The sequence below is a fragment of the Oncorhynchus keta genome, chromosome 2, assembly GCF_023373465.1.
Source record: "Oncorhynchus keta strain PuntledgeMale-10-30-2019 chromosome 2, Oket_V2, whole genome shotgun sequence".
NCBI lineage: Eukaryota > Metazoa > Chordata > Actinopteri > Salmoniformes > Salmonidae > Oncorhynchus > Oncorhynchus keta.
The window spans coordinates 23,699,255-23,717,575 of record NC_068422.1 but is presented as its reverse complement, the minus strand read 5'-3'; the positions used below and the strand labels follow the sequence as shown (position 1 = coordinate 23,717,575).

The 18,321-nt window shown below is 44.8% G+C and overlaps 1 protein-coding gene across 1 annotated transcript in view; it reads left to right on the top strand.

Moving 5' to 3' along the window:
* LOC118398274 (CUB and sushi domain-containing protein 1-like) overlaps window positions 1-18,321 on the top strand; it is a 490,495-nt gene that overhangs the window by 292,878 nt on the left and 179,296 nt on the right. The window contains 2 exon segments of the mRNA XM_035793460.2: window positions 8,532-8,644; window positions 9,653-9,730. Coding sequence (XP_035649353.1) covers window positions 8,532-8,644; window positions 9,653-9,730 — 191 coding nt within the window.

Sequence of the window (18,321 nt, the reverse complement as noted above, 5' to 3'; positions counted from 1 at the left end):
AAATAACCTCAGACAAATTGATAAGATTATAGAATATTAGATCTTCGTCACTGGTATGTTGTTGACACAAGAGGTGGTAATTGATATACAGACAGACATGAATGAATGTTGAACAAGATTGACAACTGAGAGGTGAACAAATTCCTGTTTACATATCCTCCTCTTGGGAAGTTCCCTAAAAGGCTTTCCTCAGCATTTTCCACCACATGATCTTGGCAGACAGGTGCCTGACAAGCTGTCATGTCAGGGTTAATAATAAATAATAATAAATATGTTAATTTCATAATTGAACTTTCCAGCCAGTGTCAAGATTAGTTATTTCATTTACGCTGACTCTGAGGTGTAAGAGTTGTGATACAAATTAAACCAAGGGATTTCTTCGACTTGAGTTGTTAAAATCAATGTTAATGTTCTCTTTCAAAGGACATTTTCGGAAGTTTTGAAAGCTTGCTTGAAATGCACTGCACATAATATTAGTATAATTAATGTACCTGAAGCATCACTATTCACTTGGCAACAGATATGGAGGAGATGCAGAAAACTACTACCATGGCGTCAAATTTAACATTTTAGTCATTTAGCAGACACTCCTATCCAGAGCGACTTACAGGAGCAATTAGGGTTCAAATCAAATCAAATCCAATCAAATTTTATTTGTCACATACACATGGTTAGCAGATGTTAATGCGAGTGTAGCGAAATGCTTGTGCTTCTAGTTCCGACAATGCAGTAATAACCAACAAGTAATCTAACTAACAATTCCTAAACTACTGTCTTATACACAGTGTAAGGGGATAAAGAATATGTACATAAGGATATATGAATGAGTGATAGTACAGAGCAGCATAGGCAAGATACAGTAGATGGTATCGAGTAGAGTATATACATATAAGATGAGTATGTAAACAAAGTGGCATAGTTAAAGTGGCTAGTGATACATGTATTACATAAGGATGCAGTCGATGATATAGAGTACAATATATACGTATGCATATGAGATGAATAATGTAGGGTAAGTAACATTATATAAGGTAGCATTGTTTAAAGTGGCTAGTGATATATTTACATAATTTCCCATCAATTCCCATTATTAAAGTGGCTGGAGTTGGGTCAGTGTCAATGTCAGTGTGTTGGCAGCAGCCACTCAATGTTAGTGGTGGCTGTTTAACAGTCTGATGGCCTTGAGATAGAAGCTGTTTTTCAGTCTCTCGGTCCCAGCTTTGATGCACCTGTACTGACCTCGCCTTCTGGATGATAGCGGGGTGAGCGGGGTGAACAGGCAGTGGCTCGGGTGGTTGATGTCCTTGATGATCTTTATGGCCTTCCTGTAACATCGGGTGGTGTAGGTGTCCTGGAGGGCAGGTAGTTTGCCCCCGGTGATGCGTTGTGCAGACCTCACTACCCTCTGGAGAGCCTTACGGTTGAGGGCGGAGCAGTTGCCGTACCAGGCGGTGATACAGCCCGCCAGGATGCTCTCGATTGTGCATCTGTAGAAGTTTGTGAATGCTTTTGGTGACAAGCCGAATTTCTTCAGCCTCCTGAGGTTGAAGAGGCTCTGCTGCGCCTTCTTCACGACGCTGTCTGTGTGAGTGGACCAATTCAGTTTGTCTGTGATGTGTATGCCGAGGAACTTAAAACTTGCTACCCTCTCCACTACTGTTCCATCGATGTGGATAGGGGGGTGTTCCCTCTGCTGTTTCCTGAAGTCCACAATCATCTCCTTAGTTTTGTTGACGTTGAGTGTGAGGTTATTTTCCTGACACCACACTCCGAGGGCCCTCACCTCCTCCCTGTAGGCCGTCTCGTCGTTGTTGGTAATCAAGCCTACCACTGTTGTGTCGTCCGCAAACTTGATGATTGAGTTGGAGGCGTGCGTGGCCACGCAGTCGTGGGTGAACAGGGAGTACAGGAGAGGGCTCAGAACGCACCCTTGTGGGGCCCCCGTGTTGAGTATCAGCGGGGAGGAGATGTTGTTGCCTACCCTCACCACCTGGGGGCGGCCCGTCAGGAAGTCCAGTACCCAGTTGCACAGGGCGGGGTCGAGACCCAGGGTCTCGAGCTTGATGATGAGCTTGGAGGGTACTATGGTGTTGAATGCCGAGCTGTAGTCGATGAACAGCATTCTCACATAGGTATTCCTCTTGTCCAGATGGGTTAGGGCAGTGTGCAGTGTGGTTGAGATTGCATCGTCTGTGGACCTATTTGGGCGGTAAGCAAATCGGAGTGGGTCTAGGGTGTCAGGTAGGGTGGAGGTGATATGGTCCTTGACTAGTCTCTCAAAGCACTTCATGATGACGGAAGTGAGTGCTACGGGGCGGTAGTCGTTTAGCTCAGTCACCTTAGCTTTCTTGGGAACAGGAACAATGGTGGCCCTCTTGAAGCATGTGGGAACAGCAGACTGGTATAGGGATTGATTGAATATGTCCGTAAACACACCGGCCAGCTGGTCTGCGCATGCTCTGAGGGCGCGGCTGGGGATGCCGTCTGGGCCTGCAGCCTTGCGAGGGTTAACACGGTCAGCTTTTCCGAAAGGGGGGCGGGGCAGGGCCTTATATGCGTCGCGGAAGTTAGAGTAACAATGATCCAAGGTTTTACCACCCCTGGTTGCGCAATCGATATGCTGATAAAATTTAGGGAGTCTTGTTTTCAGATTAGCTTTGTTAAAATCCCCAGCTACAATGAATGCAGCCTCCGGATAAATGGTTTCCAGTTTGCAAAGAGTTAAATAAAGTTCGTTCAGAGCCATCGATGTGTCTGCTTGGGGGGGGATATATACGGCTGTGATTATAATCGAAGAGAATTGTCTTGGTAGATAATGCGGTCTACATTTGATTGTGAGGAATTCTAAATCAGGTGAACAGAAGGATTTGAGTTCCTGTATGTTTCTTTCATCACACCATGTCTCGTTAGTCATGAGGCATACGCCCCCGCCACTCATATTACCAGAAAGATGTTTGTTTCTGTCGGCGCGATGCGTGGAGAAACCCGTTGGCTGCACCGCCCCGGATAGCGTCTCTCCAGTGAGCCATGTTTCTGTGAAGCAGAGAACGTTACAGTCTCTGATGTCCCTCTGGAATGCTACCCTTGCTCGGATTTCATCAACCTTGTTGTCAAGAGACTGGACATTGGCAAGAAGAATGCTAGGGAGTGGTGCACGATGTGCCCGTGTCCGGAGTCTGACCAGAAGACCGCTACGTTTCCCTCTTTTACGAAGTCGTTTTTTGGGGTCGCTGCATGGAATCAATTCCGTTGACCTGTTTGTAAGGCAGAACACAGGATCCGCGTCGCGGAAAACATATTCTTGGTCATACTGATGGTGAGTTTACGCTGATCTTATATACAGTAGTTCTTCTCGACTGTATGTAATGAAACCTAAGATGACCTGGGGTACTAATGTAAGAAATAACACGTAAAAAAACAAAAAACTGCATAGTTTCCTAGGAACGCGAAGCGAGGCGGCCATCTCTGTCGGCGCCGGAAGTAAGACCTTGCTAGTCGGCTCAGGGATTCAAACAAGCAACATTTTGATTGTTGGCCCAACGCTCTTAACCGCAAGGCAACCTGCCGCCAACTATTAAGTCACATGACACCTTTTAACAATTTCAATTCAGATTAGGATATAATCATCGGAAACATAAAATGTTTGACAGAAATGACAATGACCATATTTAACAGAAGCACAATTATCCAATTATCTATGTAAGACTATTTTTTGCACCTGTCAAATGCCAATCATGTTCTTTGAACATGACAGAGGCCCCATAAACTCTCAGGCAGAATAATGGATGTTGAATGCATTTGACACATCTCATGTGTGACAACAGATATTTGCATCTAATATGCATGGATGATGTGGGTGATGTGAAGGTAAACCCAGGCCCTGCATGTCCCCAGGCACCCTCATTTGTTGACTTCTGTGATCGAAAAAGCCTTGGTTTCATGCATGTCAACATCAGAAGCCTCCTCCCTAAGTTTGTTTTACTCACTAGTTTAGCACACTCTGCCAACCCTGATGTCCTTGTCGTGTCTGAATCCTGGCTTAGGAAGGTCACCAAAAATTAGGAAGTTTCCATACCCAACTATAACATTTTCCGGCAAGAAAGAACTGCCAAAGGGGGAGGAGTTGCAGTCTACTGCAGAGATAGTCTGCAAAGTAATGTCATACTTTCCAGGTCCATACCCAAACAGTTCGAACTACTATTTTTTTAAATTACTCTCTCCAGAAATAAGTCTCTCACTGTTGCCGCCGGCTACCGACCCCCCTCAGCTCCCAGCTGTGCTCTGGACACCATTTGTGAATTGATTGCCCCCCATCTAGCTTCAGAGTTTGTTCTGTTAGGTGACCTAAACTGGGATATGCTTAACACCCCGTCAGTCCTACAATCTAAGCTAGATGCCCTCAATCTCACACAAATCATCAAGGAACCCACCAGGTACAACCCTAAATCTGTAAACAAGGACACCCTCATAGACGTTATCCTGACCAACTGACCCTCCAAATACACCTCCGCTGTCTTCAACCAGGATCTCAGCGATCACTGCCTCATTGCCTGTATCTGCTACGGGTCCGCAGTCAAACGACCACCCCTCATCACTGTCAAATGCTCCCTAAAACACTTCTGCGAGCAGGCCTTTCTAATCAACCTGGCCCAGGTTTCCTGGAAGGATATTGACCTCATCCCGTCAGTTGAGGATGCCTGGTCATTCTTTAAAAGTAACTTCCTCACCATCTTAGATAAGCATGCTCCATTCAAAAAATGCAGAACTAGGAACAGATATAGCCCTTGGTTCACTCCAGACCTGACTGCCCTCGACCAGCACAAAAACATCCTGTGGCGGACTGCAATAGCATCTAATAGTCCCCGCGATATGCAACTGTTCAGGGAAGTCAGGAACCAATACACGCACTCAGTCAGGAAAGCAAAGGCCAGCTTTTTCAAGCCGAAATTTGCATCCTGTAGCTCTAACTCCAAAAAGTTCTGGGAAACTGTAAAGTCCATGGAGAACAAGAGCACCTCCTCCCAGCTGCCCACTGCACTGAGGCAAGGTAACACTGTCACCACCGATAAAAGCCTGATAATTGAAAACTTCAACAAGCATTTCTCAACGGCTGGCATGCCTTCCTCCTGGCTACTCCAACCTCGGCCAACAGCTCTGCCCCCCCCGCAGCTACTCGCCCAAGCCTCCCCAGCTTCTCCTTTACCCAAATCCAGATAGCAGATGTTGCAAAACTTCAGCTAGGCTTGACAATCTGGACCCTCTATTTCTGAAACTATCCGCCACCATTGTCGCAACCCCTTTTACCAGCCTGTTCAGCCTCTCTTTCATATCATCCCAAGGATTGGAAAGCTGCCACAGTCATCCCCCTCTTCAAAGGGGGAGACACCCTGGACCCAAACTGTTACAGACCTACATCCATCCTGCCCTGCTGATCTAAGGTCTTTAAAAGCCAAGTCAACAAACACATCACTGACCATCTCGAATCCCACCGTACCTTCTCCGTTGTGCAATCTGGTTTCCGAGCCGGTCACGGGTGCACCTCAGCCACGCTCAAGGTACTAAACGATATCATAACCTCCGTCTTCATCGTCCTGGCCAAGGTTTGTCAAACACCATATTCTTATCGGCAGACTCATCATTGATATATACAGCCTCGGTTTTTCTAATGACTGCCTTGCCTGGTTCACCAACTACTTTTTCTCTGTATATATCAATGATGTTGCTCTTGCTGCGGGCGATTCCCTGATCCACCTCTACGCAGACAACACCATCCTGTATACTTCTGGCCCATCCTTGGACACTCTGCTATCTAACCTCCAAACGAGCTTCAATGCCATACAACACTCCTTCCGTGGCCTCCAACTGCACTTAAACACTAGTAAAACCAAATGCATGCTTTTCAACCGTTCGCTGCCTGCACCCTCACGCCCGACTAGCATCATCACCCTGGATGGTTCCGATCTAGAATATGTGGACATCTATAAGTACCTAGGTGTCTGGCTAGACTGTAAACTCTCTTTCCAGACTCATATCAAACATCTCCAATCTAAAATAACATCTAGATTCGGCTTTCTATTCCGCAACAAAGCCTCCTTCACTCACACCGCCAAACTTACCCTAGTAAAACTGACTATCCTACCGATCCTCGACTTCGGCGATGTCATCTACAAAATAGCTTCCAATACTCTACTCAGCAAACTGGATGCAGTTTATTACAGTGCCATCAGTTTTGTTACTAAAGCACCTTATACCACCCACAACTGCGACCTGTATGCTCTAGTCGGCTGGCCCTTGCTACATATTCGTCGCCAGACCCACTGGCTCCAGGTCATCTACAAGTCCATGCTAGGTAAAGCTCCGCCTTATCTCAGTTCACTGGTCACGATGGCAACACCCACCCGTAGTATACGCTCCTGCAGGTATATGACTGTGACTGGAACGAATTGCAAAAATCGCTGAAGTTGGAGACTTTTATCTCCCTCACCAACTTTAAACATCTGCTATCTGAGCAGCTAACTGATCGCTGCAGCTGTGCATAGTCCATCGGTAAATAGCCCACCCAATTTACCTACATCATCCCCATACTGTTATTATTTATTTACTTTTCTGCTCTTTTGCACACCAGTATCTCTACCTGCACATGACCATCTGATCATTTATCACTCCAGTGTTAATCTGCAAAATTGTAATTATTTGCCTACCTCCTCATGGCTTTTGCACACAATGTATATAGACTCTTTTTTTTCTCTACTGTGTTATTGACTTGTTTATTGTTTACTCCATGGGTAACTCTGTGTTGTTGTCTGTTAACACTGCTATGCTTTATCTTGGCCAGGTCGCAGTTGTAAATGAGAACTTGTTCTCAACTAGTCTACCTGGTTAAATAAAGGTGAAATAAAAAAATAAAAACAATGGACAACAGTGTTTGCACAACCATTGTGGCAACACTATAAGCAGGAGGTAGTGTCCAATGGTTGAGAAGGTATTGTGCCTTGAATTGTGGTCCAAAGGTTATTAGAGTTAATCCTAGGAGATTGTGTTGTGTGTGGAAGACTCTCCATTCTCTTCACATACTAGTAGAACTCATCAAAGTACATATATGCCTGTCCTCGTGACCTCTGACATTCTGTTGCCAAAGCTGAATTAATTATATAACAGCTTCTGCATAAAATAAAAGCCTTCCTTTTCTTTGAAGTTTTGCACCTTTTATCACATTGGTTTTGTAAACATCATGAACTCATAAATACCACTACTAAATTAAATAAATTAAACCTCCCGATAAAGAACAATACATTTACTTACAATAAGGATTTCCTTACAAGAAGATACAGGAGCAATTTTATGATTGTAGCATAGATAGATCTCACCTCATTACAATGGATTGGATTGAAGGTCTAGCCGGAATTGGTACAGGACAGTGAACGAATAGTAATTAATGCTGAGTGGTGTTGGGCATTCTCACTTTCTTTTTAACAGTGTTGCTCATTGGAGTGTGAAAGCTAGGTTATGAGGCAGTATGAGCAGAAAGAAGGCAAAAAAGTCTTGTGTTGCTGTACTTTTAAAGCAGATTGAATTAACCACTGAGTTTTTAGTACTGTTTGTGAAGATTTAAGAGTTGGCTGATCAACGAGTATTGGGTTCAGTTGCTCTGAGGCTATTGAAATAAACAGATTGAACTGGGCTTGTGTAACTAAAATGGCTGAGGTGTTGATGGAACAATCATGATGTGTCCATGGTCTGAGGTACTTTACCTAAATTGCTTCACCTGCAGCGACTCACTCCATCACCAAAGCTGTTTCCCATGAAGACTGTGCTATGATAGTGAAATACAGATAGCAGTTCATCTTTAAGTTTCCTATGATGTGGGTAAAGATTGATTTGAAAGATAACTGTATATATTTGTTGGTACGCCGTATTGAAATGTCTAAGGTTGTTGATAAGGGTTTCATTCATTTGGGTTCAGGTAACAATTTTTCAGTTGACCCTTTTCTATTTTGTTCTGCATTGCTCCTGTATTGTTCCTCAAGCAAAGGGGAGGCTGATGACATCAGAGGGCACCATCAGAATCCTTGAAAGTTTGCACTTGCTCTTTAACATATTTTTTACCCTTAAGTGTGTGTAAATTAGTGCATTTATACATGGGATATTGTTTTTCAACAGGAAAAGTAATTTAAAAAACTGTGGAATAGAGTAATACAGCCATATCAAAATGTGTGCTTACTACTCAAGGCATCTGTGAGGTTAATGGGGTAGAGCAGCAAAGTTAACCCTGCAAAATATATAACACACAGCTGTCAAATTGAGTAGGCATTGCACCATGTGTGTGATTTTTCACACAAATGTCCTTATATTAAACTTTTGATTTGGTATGTACTCTTAGCATTCCTTCCAATTAACCAATTGTGTAATCATTCCAGTAGTCATGCAGTGTAGATGTGCTATTGTTACTAAAAGCACCCCATTTGTTTTACTTTCCTTTTGATGGAAGTTTTGGGTCACTCTGCTGAATTGAGAATCATATTTTCTTCCAGGCTGACCGGTATGAATATACCTTCCCCTGTCATCAGCAGCAAGAACTGGTTACGGCTGCATTTCACATCAGACAGCAACCATCGGCGGAAAGGATTTAGTGCCCAGTACCAAGGTAAGGGGTCAGTGTCAGAGGGTTGGGATAGAACCCTTCCCATTGCAGGCAGTCGTCAGTGCAATTGGCAGTGAGTTCCTTCACATCACGTCACTTTTCACGCTCTGCCAGAGCTCTGCTAAACATGACATCTTGGCCTGACCTGGATTCTGCCCGCATACGGTTTGCAGGTGTTTGCATAGTTATTTGTCTGGTTTCTGCCTGTTAAATGGAGTTTGACGAAGTGCAACATGACTTGAGGCCTTCCAGGCTTAGTCACTAAGTGTAGCCCCAGGTACTTCTGCCTAAAAGAGTTTGGATACGAAGCCCATTCTCATTAAAAATAGTTGGCAACTTATTTCCCTCCCACATGAATTTTTGTCCCCTATTATTTAGCATTTGTGTTATATTGTCCGGTAAAATTACTATACTTCCCCTTAATACCTGGCGAGGGGATGAAGTCATATGGAGAAAAGAATACTCACACTGAACCTATTTCAGATTTCTCAGGGTTTAATTGGCTTCCCTGCATGACATAATTACCAGATTAGATTCCGAGTCATATCGAAATCCAAATTGGCTTCTGTTGACACTAACGCAGGCTACTCATTCACTGCACTGCCTGCTGGGAACTGAGCCCAGTGGTGTTAGGTGAAAGTGTAGCCACCACTGTTCACAAGCTGGCCCTCCCTTGCCCTGCACAACAAAGGACTCCTCTGACTTGGATGATCTATAAAGACTAAATAATACAGACCCAATAATTGCGTGGTGGCCTGGGCACATTGGCACCATGCTGGCCCTCTGCAATCACCTGGAGGACAGCTTGACATCTCTGCTTGTGAATTTCTCCAGTAAATGCCAGCTTCAAAGTATATTTGGAGGCGGGCGTGGGGGGGTCCTTCTATAGCAAAATAATCTCACAGAATTGTTTGCATGTTGTGACACAGATTTTCTTTCAGCCTGAGCTCTTAGGGTGTTTTGCTAATTACATAATGGATTATGATGTGCACGACTTTCTCTCCCTAACAGTAAAAAAGGCAATTGAGCTGAAGTCCAGAGGGGTGAAACTGCTTCCAAGCAAAGACACAAACCACAAAAATGCTGTTTGTAAGTACTTTCTTATAAGCTGAGGTGCAGTTTTACAGACATCAGAATTGTAATCATCATAAAATCAAACATATCTTAAAAGGGGTTTTCTTTCCCCAGGCAGTCCAAAACAGTGAAGAAATGTACACTTACGATAAGTTTTTAGGATTTGGTAGTTGTACCAGAGTCAAACAAATTAGTCTTTCTTACAAAGTTAAGTCAAGTTGGTTGATCTTTCATCCTACTAAACTCCACCTACATTGGCATCTCTGGGACTAGAGTCTACTGGAGGGTTTGGATAAGCCCTCTTTGTTTTAAAAACTCATGCCATCTGTATGTGTCCATTACTTGACAGTTACAGTGCTTTCAGAAATTATTCACACCCCTTGACTTTTCCCACATTTTGTTGTATTACCAAGTGGGATTAAAATGAATTAAATGACTCTGTAATATCAAAGCAGAAGAAAAACACTTTTAAAAATATTATTATGAATTAATTAATGGAAAATAGAACACTAATATGTCTTGATTAGATTAGTATTCAACCCCCTGAGTCAATACATGCTAGAATCACCTTTGGCAGTGATTACAGCTGTTAGTCTTTCTGGGTAAGTCCCTAAATGCTTTGCACACCTGGATTGTACAATATTTGCCCATTATTCTTTCAAATTCATCAAGCTCTGTCAAGTTGGTTGTTGACCATTGTTAGACAGGCATTTTCATGTCTTGCCATAGATTTTCAAGCCAAATTAAGTCCAATATGTAACTAGGCCAATTAGGAACATCCAATATCATCTTGGTAAGCAACTCCTGTGTATATTTGTCCTTGTGTTTTAGGTTATTATCCTGCTGAAAGGTGAATTTGTCTCCCAGTGTCTGTTGGAAAGCAGACTTAACTAGTTTTTCCTTTAGGATTTTGCCTGTACTTAGCTCTTTCTATCCTAAAGTCCTTGCCGATGACAAGCATACCCATAACACGATGCAACTCATAACACCACCATTCTGGAAAATATGAAGAGTGGTACTCAGTGATGTGTTGTATTTGCCCTAAACAGAAGGCTTTGTATTCAGAACAAAAAGTGCATTTCTTTGCCAATTTGCTATTAGTATTACTAAAATGCCTTATTACGAACTGATGCATGTTTTGTAATATTTTTATTCTGTTTAGGCTTGTTTCTTTTCACTCTGTCATGTATGTTAGTATTGTGGAGTAACTACAATGTTGTTGATCCATCCTTAGTTTTCTCCTATCACAGCCATTAAACTCTGTAACTGCTTTAAAATCACTGTTGGCCTCATGGCGAAATCCCTGAGTGGTTTACTTCCTCTCCGGCAACTGATTTAGGAAGGGCACCTATATCTTTGTAGTGACTGAGTGTATTGAAACACCATCCAAAGTGTAACATCAATAACTGCACCATGCTCAAAGGGATATTCAATGTCTGCTTTCTTTTTCCTTATCTACAAAAACGTGCTCTTCTTTGCTAACCATAGGAAAACCTCCCTGGTCTTTGTTATTTGAATCCATGCTTGAAATTGACTGCTTGACTTTGGAACCTTACAGATAATTCTATGTGTGGGCTACAGGGAATGGGTAGTCATTAATACTAAACACCATTATTGCACACAGATTGTGAACATGCAACTTATTTTAACATAACAAAAGGGTTGAATACTTATTGAATTAAGACATTACAGCTTTTCATTTTTTATTAATTTGTAAACATGTCTAAAAACATAATTCCACTTTGACATTATGGGGTGTTGTGTGTAGACTGTAACAGAACAAAATGTGGAAAAAGTCAATGGGTGTGAATAGTTTCTCAAGTCAATGATCAATGTTAATATCGAATCATATTGCATGATTGCTATTCATTACCTAGGGGGTATACTATACGTGGAAATATCAATATGCCCCCTAACAGATTTTATTAGACAGATTTATTTTCTTATTTTATTTGTCTAGGCAGGTCAGTTAAAGAACACATTCTTATTTTCAATGACGGCCTAGGAACAGTGCCTTGTTCAGGGGCAGATCGACAGATTTTTACCTTGTCAGCTCGGGGATTCAATCTTGCAACCTTTAAGTTACTAGTCCAATGCTCTAACCACTAGGCTACCTGGCGCCCCAGATATACTAAATGATGTACTAAATCCACCCAGTCTGATGTATGCTGTCACAGGTCAGGGTTTCTTACCGGAGTGTACTACCTGTGGTTGCCACTGGAGGGCAGTCTTGAGTTTCCTCTAGTATCCAGGTGACCCTGATTGGGCTTTTATTTATTTTTATTTCACCTTTATTTAACCAGGTAGGCTAGTTGAGAACAAGTTCTCATTTGCAACTGCGACCTGGCCAAGATAAAGCATAGCAGTGTGAACAGACAACACAGAGTTACACATGGAGTAAACAATAAACAAGTCAATAACACAGTAGAAAAAAGGGGAGTCTATATACAATGTGTGCAAAGGGCATGAGGAGGTAGGCGAATAATTACAATTTTGCAGATTAACACCGGAGTGATAAATGATCAGATGATCATGTACAGAGATATTGGTGTGCAAAAGAGCAGAAAAGTAAATAAATAAAAACTGTGGGGATGAGGTAGGTGAAAATGGGTGGGCTATTTACCAATAGACTATGTACAGCTGCAGCGATCGATAAGCTGCTCAGATAGCTAATGTTTGAAGTTGGTGAGGGAGATAAAAGTCTCCAACTTCAGCGATTTTTGAAATTCGTTCCAGTCACAGGCAGCAGAGTACTGGAACGAAAGGCGGCCGAATGAGGTGTTGGCTTTAGGAATGATCAGTGAGATACACCTGCTGGAGCGCGTGCTATGGATGGGTGTTGCCATCGTGACCAGTGAACTGAGATAAGGCGTAGCTTTACCTAGCATGGCCTTGTAGATGACCTGGAGCCAGTGGGTCTGGCGACGAATATGTAGCGAGGGCCAGCCGACTAGAGCATACAAGTCGCAGTTGTGGGTGGTATAAGGTGCTTTAGTGACAAAACGGATGGCACTGTGATAAACTGCATCCAGTTTGCTGAGTAGAGTGTTGGAAGCAATTTTGTAGATGACATCGCCGAAGTCGAGGATCGGTAGGATAGTCAGTTTTACTAGAGTAAGCTTGGCAGCGTGAGTGAAGGAGGCTTTGTTGCGGAATAGAAAGCCGACTCTTGATTTGATTTTCGATTGGAGATGTTTGATATGAGTCTGGAAGGAGAGTTTGCAGTCTAGCCAGACACCTAGGTACTTATAGATGTCCACATATTCAAGGTCGGAACCATCCAGGGTGGTGATGCTAGTTGGGCATGCAGGTGCAGGCAGCGATCGGTTGAAAAGCATGCATTTGGTTTTACTAGCGTTTAAGAGCAGTTGGAGGCCACGGAAGGAGTGTTGTATGGCATTGAAGCTCGTTTGGAGGTTAGATAGCACAGTGTCCAATGACGGGCCGAAAGTATATAGAATGGTGCGTCTGCGTAGAGGTGGATCAGGGAATAGCCCGCAGCAAGAGCAACATCATTGATATATACAGAGAAAAGAGTCGGCCCAAGAATTGAACCCTGTGGCACCCCCATATAGACTGCCAGAGGACCGGACAGCATGCCCTCCGATTTGACACACTGAACTCTGTCTGCAAAGTAATTGGTGAACCAGGCAAGGCAGTCATCCGAAAAGCCGAGGCTACTCAGTCTGCCGATAAGAATATGGTGATTGACAGAGTCGAAAGCCTTGGCAAGGTCGATGAAGACGGCTGCACAGTACTGTCTTTTATCGATGGCGGTTATGATATTGTTTAGTACCTTGAGTGTGGCTGAGGTGCACCCGTGACCGGCTCGGAAACCAGATTGCACAGCGGAGAAGGTACTGTGGGATTCGAGATGGTCAGTGACCTGTTTGTTGACTTGGCTTTCGAAGACCTTAGATAGGCAGGGCAGAATGGATATGGGTCTGTAACAGTTTGGGTCCAGGGTGTCTCCCCCTTTGAAGAGATCCAGATTGTCAAGCCCAGCTAATTTATACGGGTCCAGGTTTTGCAGCTCTTTCAGAACATCTGCTATCTGGATTTGGGTAAAGGAGAACCTGGAGAGGCTTGGGCGAGGAGCTGCGGGGGGGGCGGAGCTGTTGGCCGAGGTAGGAGTAGCCAGGCGGAAGGCATGGCCAGCCGTTGAGAAATGCATGTTGAAGTTTTCGATAATCAAAGATTTATCGGTGGTGACCGTGTTACCTAGCCTTAGTGCAGTGGGCAGCTGGGAGGAGGTGCTCTTGTTCTCCATGGACTTCACAGTGTCCCAGAACTTTTTGGAGTTGGAGCTACTGGATGCAAACTTCTGCCTGAAGAAGCTGGCCTTAGCTTTCCTGACTGACTGCGTGTATTGGTTCCTGACTTCCCTGAACAGTTGCATATCGCGGGGACTATTCGATGCTATTGCAGTCCGCCACAGAATGTTTTTGTGCTGGTCCAGGGCAGTCAGGTCTGGAGTGAACAAAGGGCTGTATCTGTTCTTAGTTCTGCATTTTGTGAACGGAGCATGCTTATCTAAAATGGTGAGGAAGTTACTTTTAAAGAATGACCAGGCATCCTCAACTGACGGGATAAGGTCAATGTCCTTCCAGGATACCCGGGCCAGGTCGGTTAGAAAGGCCTGCTCACAGAAGTGTTTTAGGGAGCGTTTGACAGTGATGAGGGGTGGTCGTTTGACTGCGGCTCCGTAGCGGATACAGACAATGAGGCAGTGATCGCTGAGATCCTGGTTGAAGACAGCGGAGGTGTATTTGGAGGGCCAGTTGGTCAGGATGACGTCTATGAGGGTGCCCTTGCTTACAGATTTAGGGTTGTACCTGGTGGGTTCCTTGATGATTTGTGTGAGATTGAGGGCATCTAGCTTAGATTGTAGGACTGCCGGGGTGTTAAGCATATCCAAGTTTAGGTCACCTAACAGAACAAACTCTGAAGCTAGATGGGGGGCAATCAATTCACAGATGGTGTCCAGGGCACAGCTGGGAGCTGAGGGGGGTCGGTAGAAGGTGGCAACAGTGAGAGACTTATTTCTGGAGAGAGTAATTTTCAAAATTAGTAGTTTGAACTGTTTGGGTATGGACCTGGAAAGTATGACATTACTTTGCAAGCCATCTCTGCAGTAGACTGCAACTCCTCCCCCTTTGGCAGTTCTATCTTGACGGAAGATGTTATAGTTGGGTATGGAAATCTCTGAATTTTTGGTGGCCTTCCTGAGCCAGGATTCAGACACGGCAAGGACATCAGGGTTAGCAGAGTGTGCTAAAGCAGTGAGTAAAACAAACTTAGGGAGGAGGCTTCTGATGTTGACATGCATGAAACCAATGCTTTTTCGATCACAGAAGTCAACAAATTAGGGTGCCTGGGGACATGCAGGGCCTGGGTTTACCTGCACATCACCCGCGGAACAGAGAAGGAGTAGTATGAGGGTGCGGCTAAAGGCTATCAAAACTGGTCGCCTAGAGCGTTGGGGACAGAGAATAAGAGGAGCAGGTTTCTGGGCATGGTAGAATATATTTAGGGCATAATGCGCAGATAGGGGTATAGTGGGGTGCGGGTACAGCGGAGGTAAGCCCAGGCACTGGGTGATGATGAGAGAGGTTGTATCTCTGGACATGCTGGTTGTAATGGGTGAGGTCACCGCATGTGTGGGAGGTGGGACAAAGGAGGTATCAGGGGCATGAGGAGTGGGACTAGGGGCTCCATTGTGAACTAAAACAATGATAACTAACCTGAGCAACAGTATACAAGGCATATTGACATTTGAGAGAGACATACAGCGAGGCATACAGTAATCACAGGTGTTGAATTGGGAAAGCTATCTAAAACAGTAGGTGAGACAACAGCTAATCAGCTAGCACAACAACAGCAGGTAAAATGGCGTTGACTAGGCAACGGGGCCGACAGATAAAACAAACAAGCAGAATGGAGTACCGTGATTAATGGACAGTCCAGCGTGCAACAGCTATGTAGCCAAGTGATCAGTGTCCAGGGGGCAGCGGTGGATGGGGCAGGGGAGCTGGACTGGCGAGTGTTATCCAGGTTAAAAAACTAACAATGACTAAATAGCTTGTAGCTAGTTAGCTGGTTAGCTTCTGGAGGTTCTTGAGTGTGTTCTAAAAATGAAAAATAGTAGCGATTCCGTATCACATTGGGTGAGGCAGGTTTCCGGAAGGTATAAACATTTTTTTTTTTTAAATCGGGAAGAGATAGAAAGTACATATGGGCCACTGAGTGTTTGGGACGCGGCGATGCAGACGGTTAGCAGGCCTGTGCTAACAAGCTAACAGTTAGCAGGCCGGGGTAAACAAGGTAGCAGTTAGCGGACCTGGGCTAAACAAGCTAGCAGTTAGCAGGCCGAATTAGCAAGCAAGGAGATAGCAAGGGCTAGAGAGTTAGCCTTTGGGGGACTTCGCGATGGGGTGAGTCTGTTTATTCCTCTTCATGCGGTGACATCGATAGACCGGTCGTGGGTTGCGGTTTAGCTCGATAGCTAGTTGTGAAGATCCAGCTGAAAAATGTTCCGTTTGCGGTGGGAATCCGGGAATAAAAAATAAATAGGTCCGTTATGCTCTGGTTAGCGTCGCGTTGTTCGAACTGGCGAGAGCTTTCCGAGCTAAAGCTTAGCTGATGACCGGTTAGCTGAAGACCGCTAGCATAGCTGGTGGTTAGCTGGCTAGCTTCAGTTGAGGGGTTCCGGTTCCGAAGTAAATATAAATACTTTAGGAAAAAGTAGCTACATTGGGTGAGGCGGGTTGCAGGAGAGTATTTGGAAGCTTAGGTTTAGCAAAATGTTTTTAAAGATATGCAAAGACAAATATGTAAAACGAAAAAGAGACAATATATACAGGGGACAGGATACGACAGGACGACCTACTGCTACGCCATCTTGGATTCCAACCGCTTCCAACCGGCTTATTGGGATCACCTACTGGATGACTATTTAGGTTCCTCTGTGGACTGGACCAGTTGCTCAGGTCTCATGTTTTATGTTCTTGTGTGCCCTTGCTTTGTTATGAAGACCTTAAGTAAATATTCTGGATTTACCCTTACCTCTGCCTGCTGTGTTTCTCTGCACCTGTGTCCAAGTTCGTACTTGCACTATTTTCACTAGTCATTTGACCTGAGCCTCAAAATGGGCCCCGCAGAGATTTCTCTGTCGTCCGAGGGACACTCCGAGCTCCATCACTTACGTTCGGGTCTCATTCACCATGGAACAGTGATTGGTCGCAATGAGGCGCGGCTGAAGACTATGTCAGAGGATTTAGGAACTCTTGTGTTCACTCTGCAGACGGGACAGATGGGAGCAACTACTGCTGCTGCACCTGTGGCAGTTTCTAACCCTCCACTTCCTACCAGCTCCAAATCTCCCTCCCCTTGGGAGCCTCATCTCCCAGCACCAGAGCGCTATGAGGGGCATCCTGGGAGGTGTCGTGGGTTCCTGCTAACAATGTTCACTGGTCTTTGAACTGCAGGCATCAATGTTTCCCACCAAGCGTGGCATATGTCATCTCCTTGCTCTCAGGACGGGCTCTGGCCTGGGCTACTGCCATCTAGGAGCAGCAATCAGACATTTGTTTCAATTAGCAAAGCTTCACCCAGGAGATGAGGATGGTTTTTGATCACCCCATAAGTGGCAGAAATGCTGCTCAAAGACTCATTGCGCTTCGGCAGGGCACCCGGAGCGTAGCTGATTACACCATTGACTTTCGGACGCTCGCCGCTGAGAGCTGTTGGAATATAGAGGCACTTCACTCAGTCTTTCTGAACGGACTCAGTGAGGTTCTACGGAACGTGTAAAATCTGGTGCGCATCTGACAGGGAGATGAGTGGAAGACAGCGTTCAACACTCCTTATGGATATTATGAGTATCGGGTCATGCCGTTTGGACTTACTAATGCTCCAGCCGTTTTCCAGGTCCTGGTCAATGATGTGCTGCTCATCTTCCTTCACCTGTTCGTGTTTGTGCACCTGGATGACATCCTCATCTTCATGGTTGAACATGTCCAACATGTCCGCCAGGTCCTTCAAAGACTCCTCGCTCATCACTTGTTCGTGAAGGCCGAAGAGTGTGAGTTTCACGTTCCTCAGATTTCCTTCCTGGGGTACATCGTGTCTCAGGCCTGTGTACTGATGGACTCCCAAAAGGTAGGAGCGGTGGTCAATTGACCGCGACCCAGCACGGTCAAGCAAGTTCAGCGTTTTTGGGGTTTTGTTCATTTCTATCAGAGATTTGTGAGAAACTTCAGTGCTGTGACGGCGCCATTGACAACGCTCATCAAGGGCTTGGCTGGGCATGTATGTTGAGAAGGCATTCCAGGACCTGAAACGTCGGTTTTCTTCTGTACCCATTCTCATTCATGCGGACCCTTCTCTCCCCTTGTGGTAGAGGTGGATGCCTCTGACGTTGGCATGGGGGCAGTTCTGTCGCAACGCTCAAATACCAAAAATACCAAAAGCTCCATCCCTGTGTCTTCCTCTCCAGGCATCTCACTCCAGCGGAGAGGAACTATGATGTCGGCAATCGGGTGATTCTTACGCTCATATCCCTTCGCGATTTGGACTGACCACAAGAACCTGGCCTACCTCCAGGA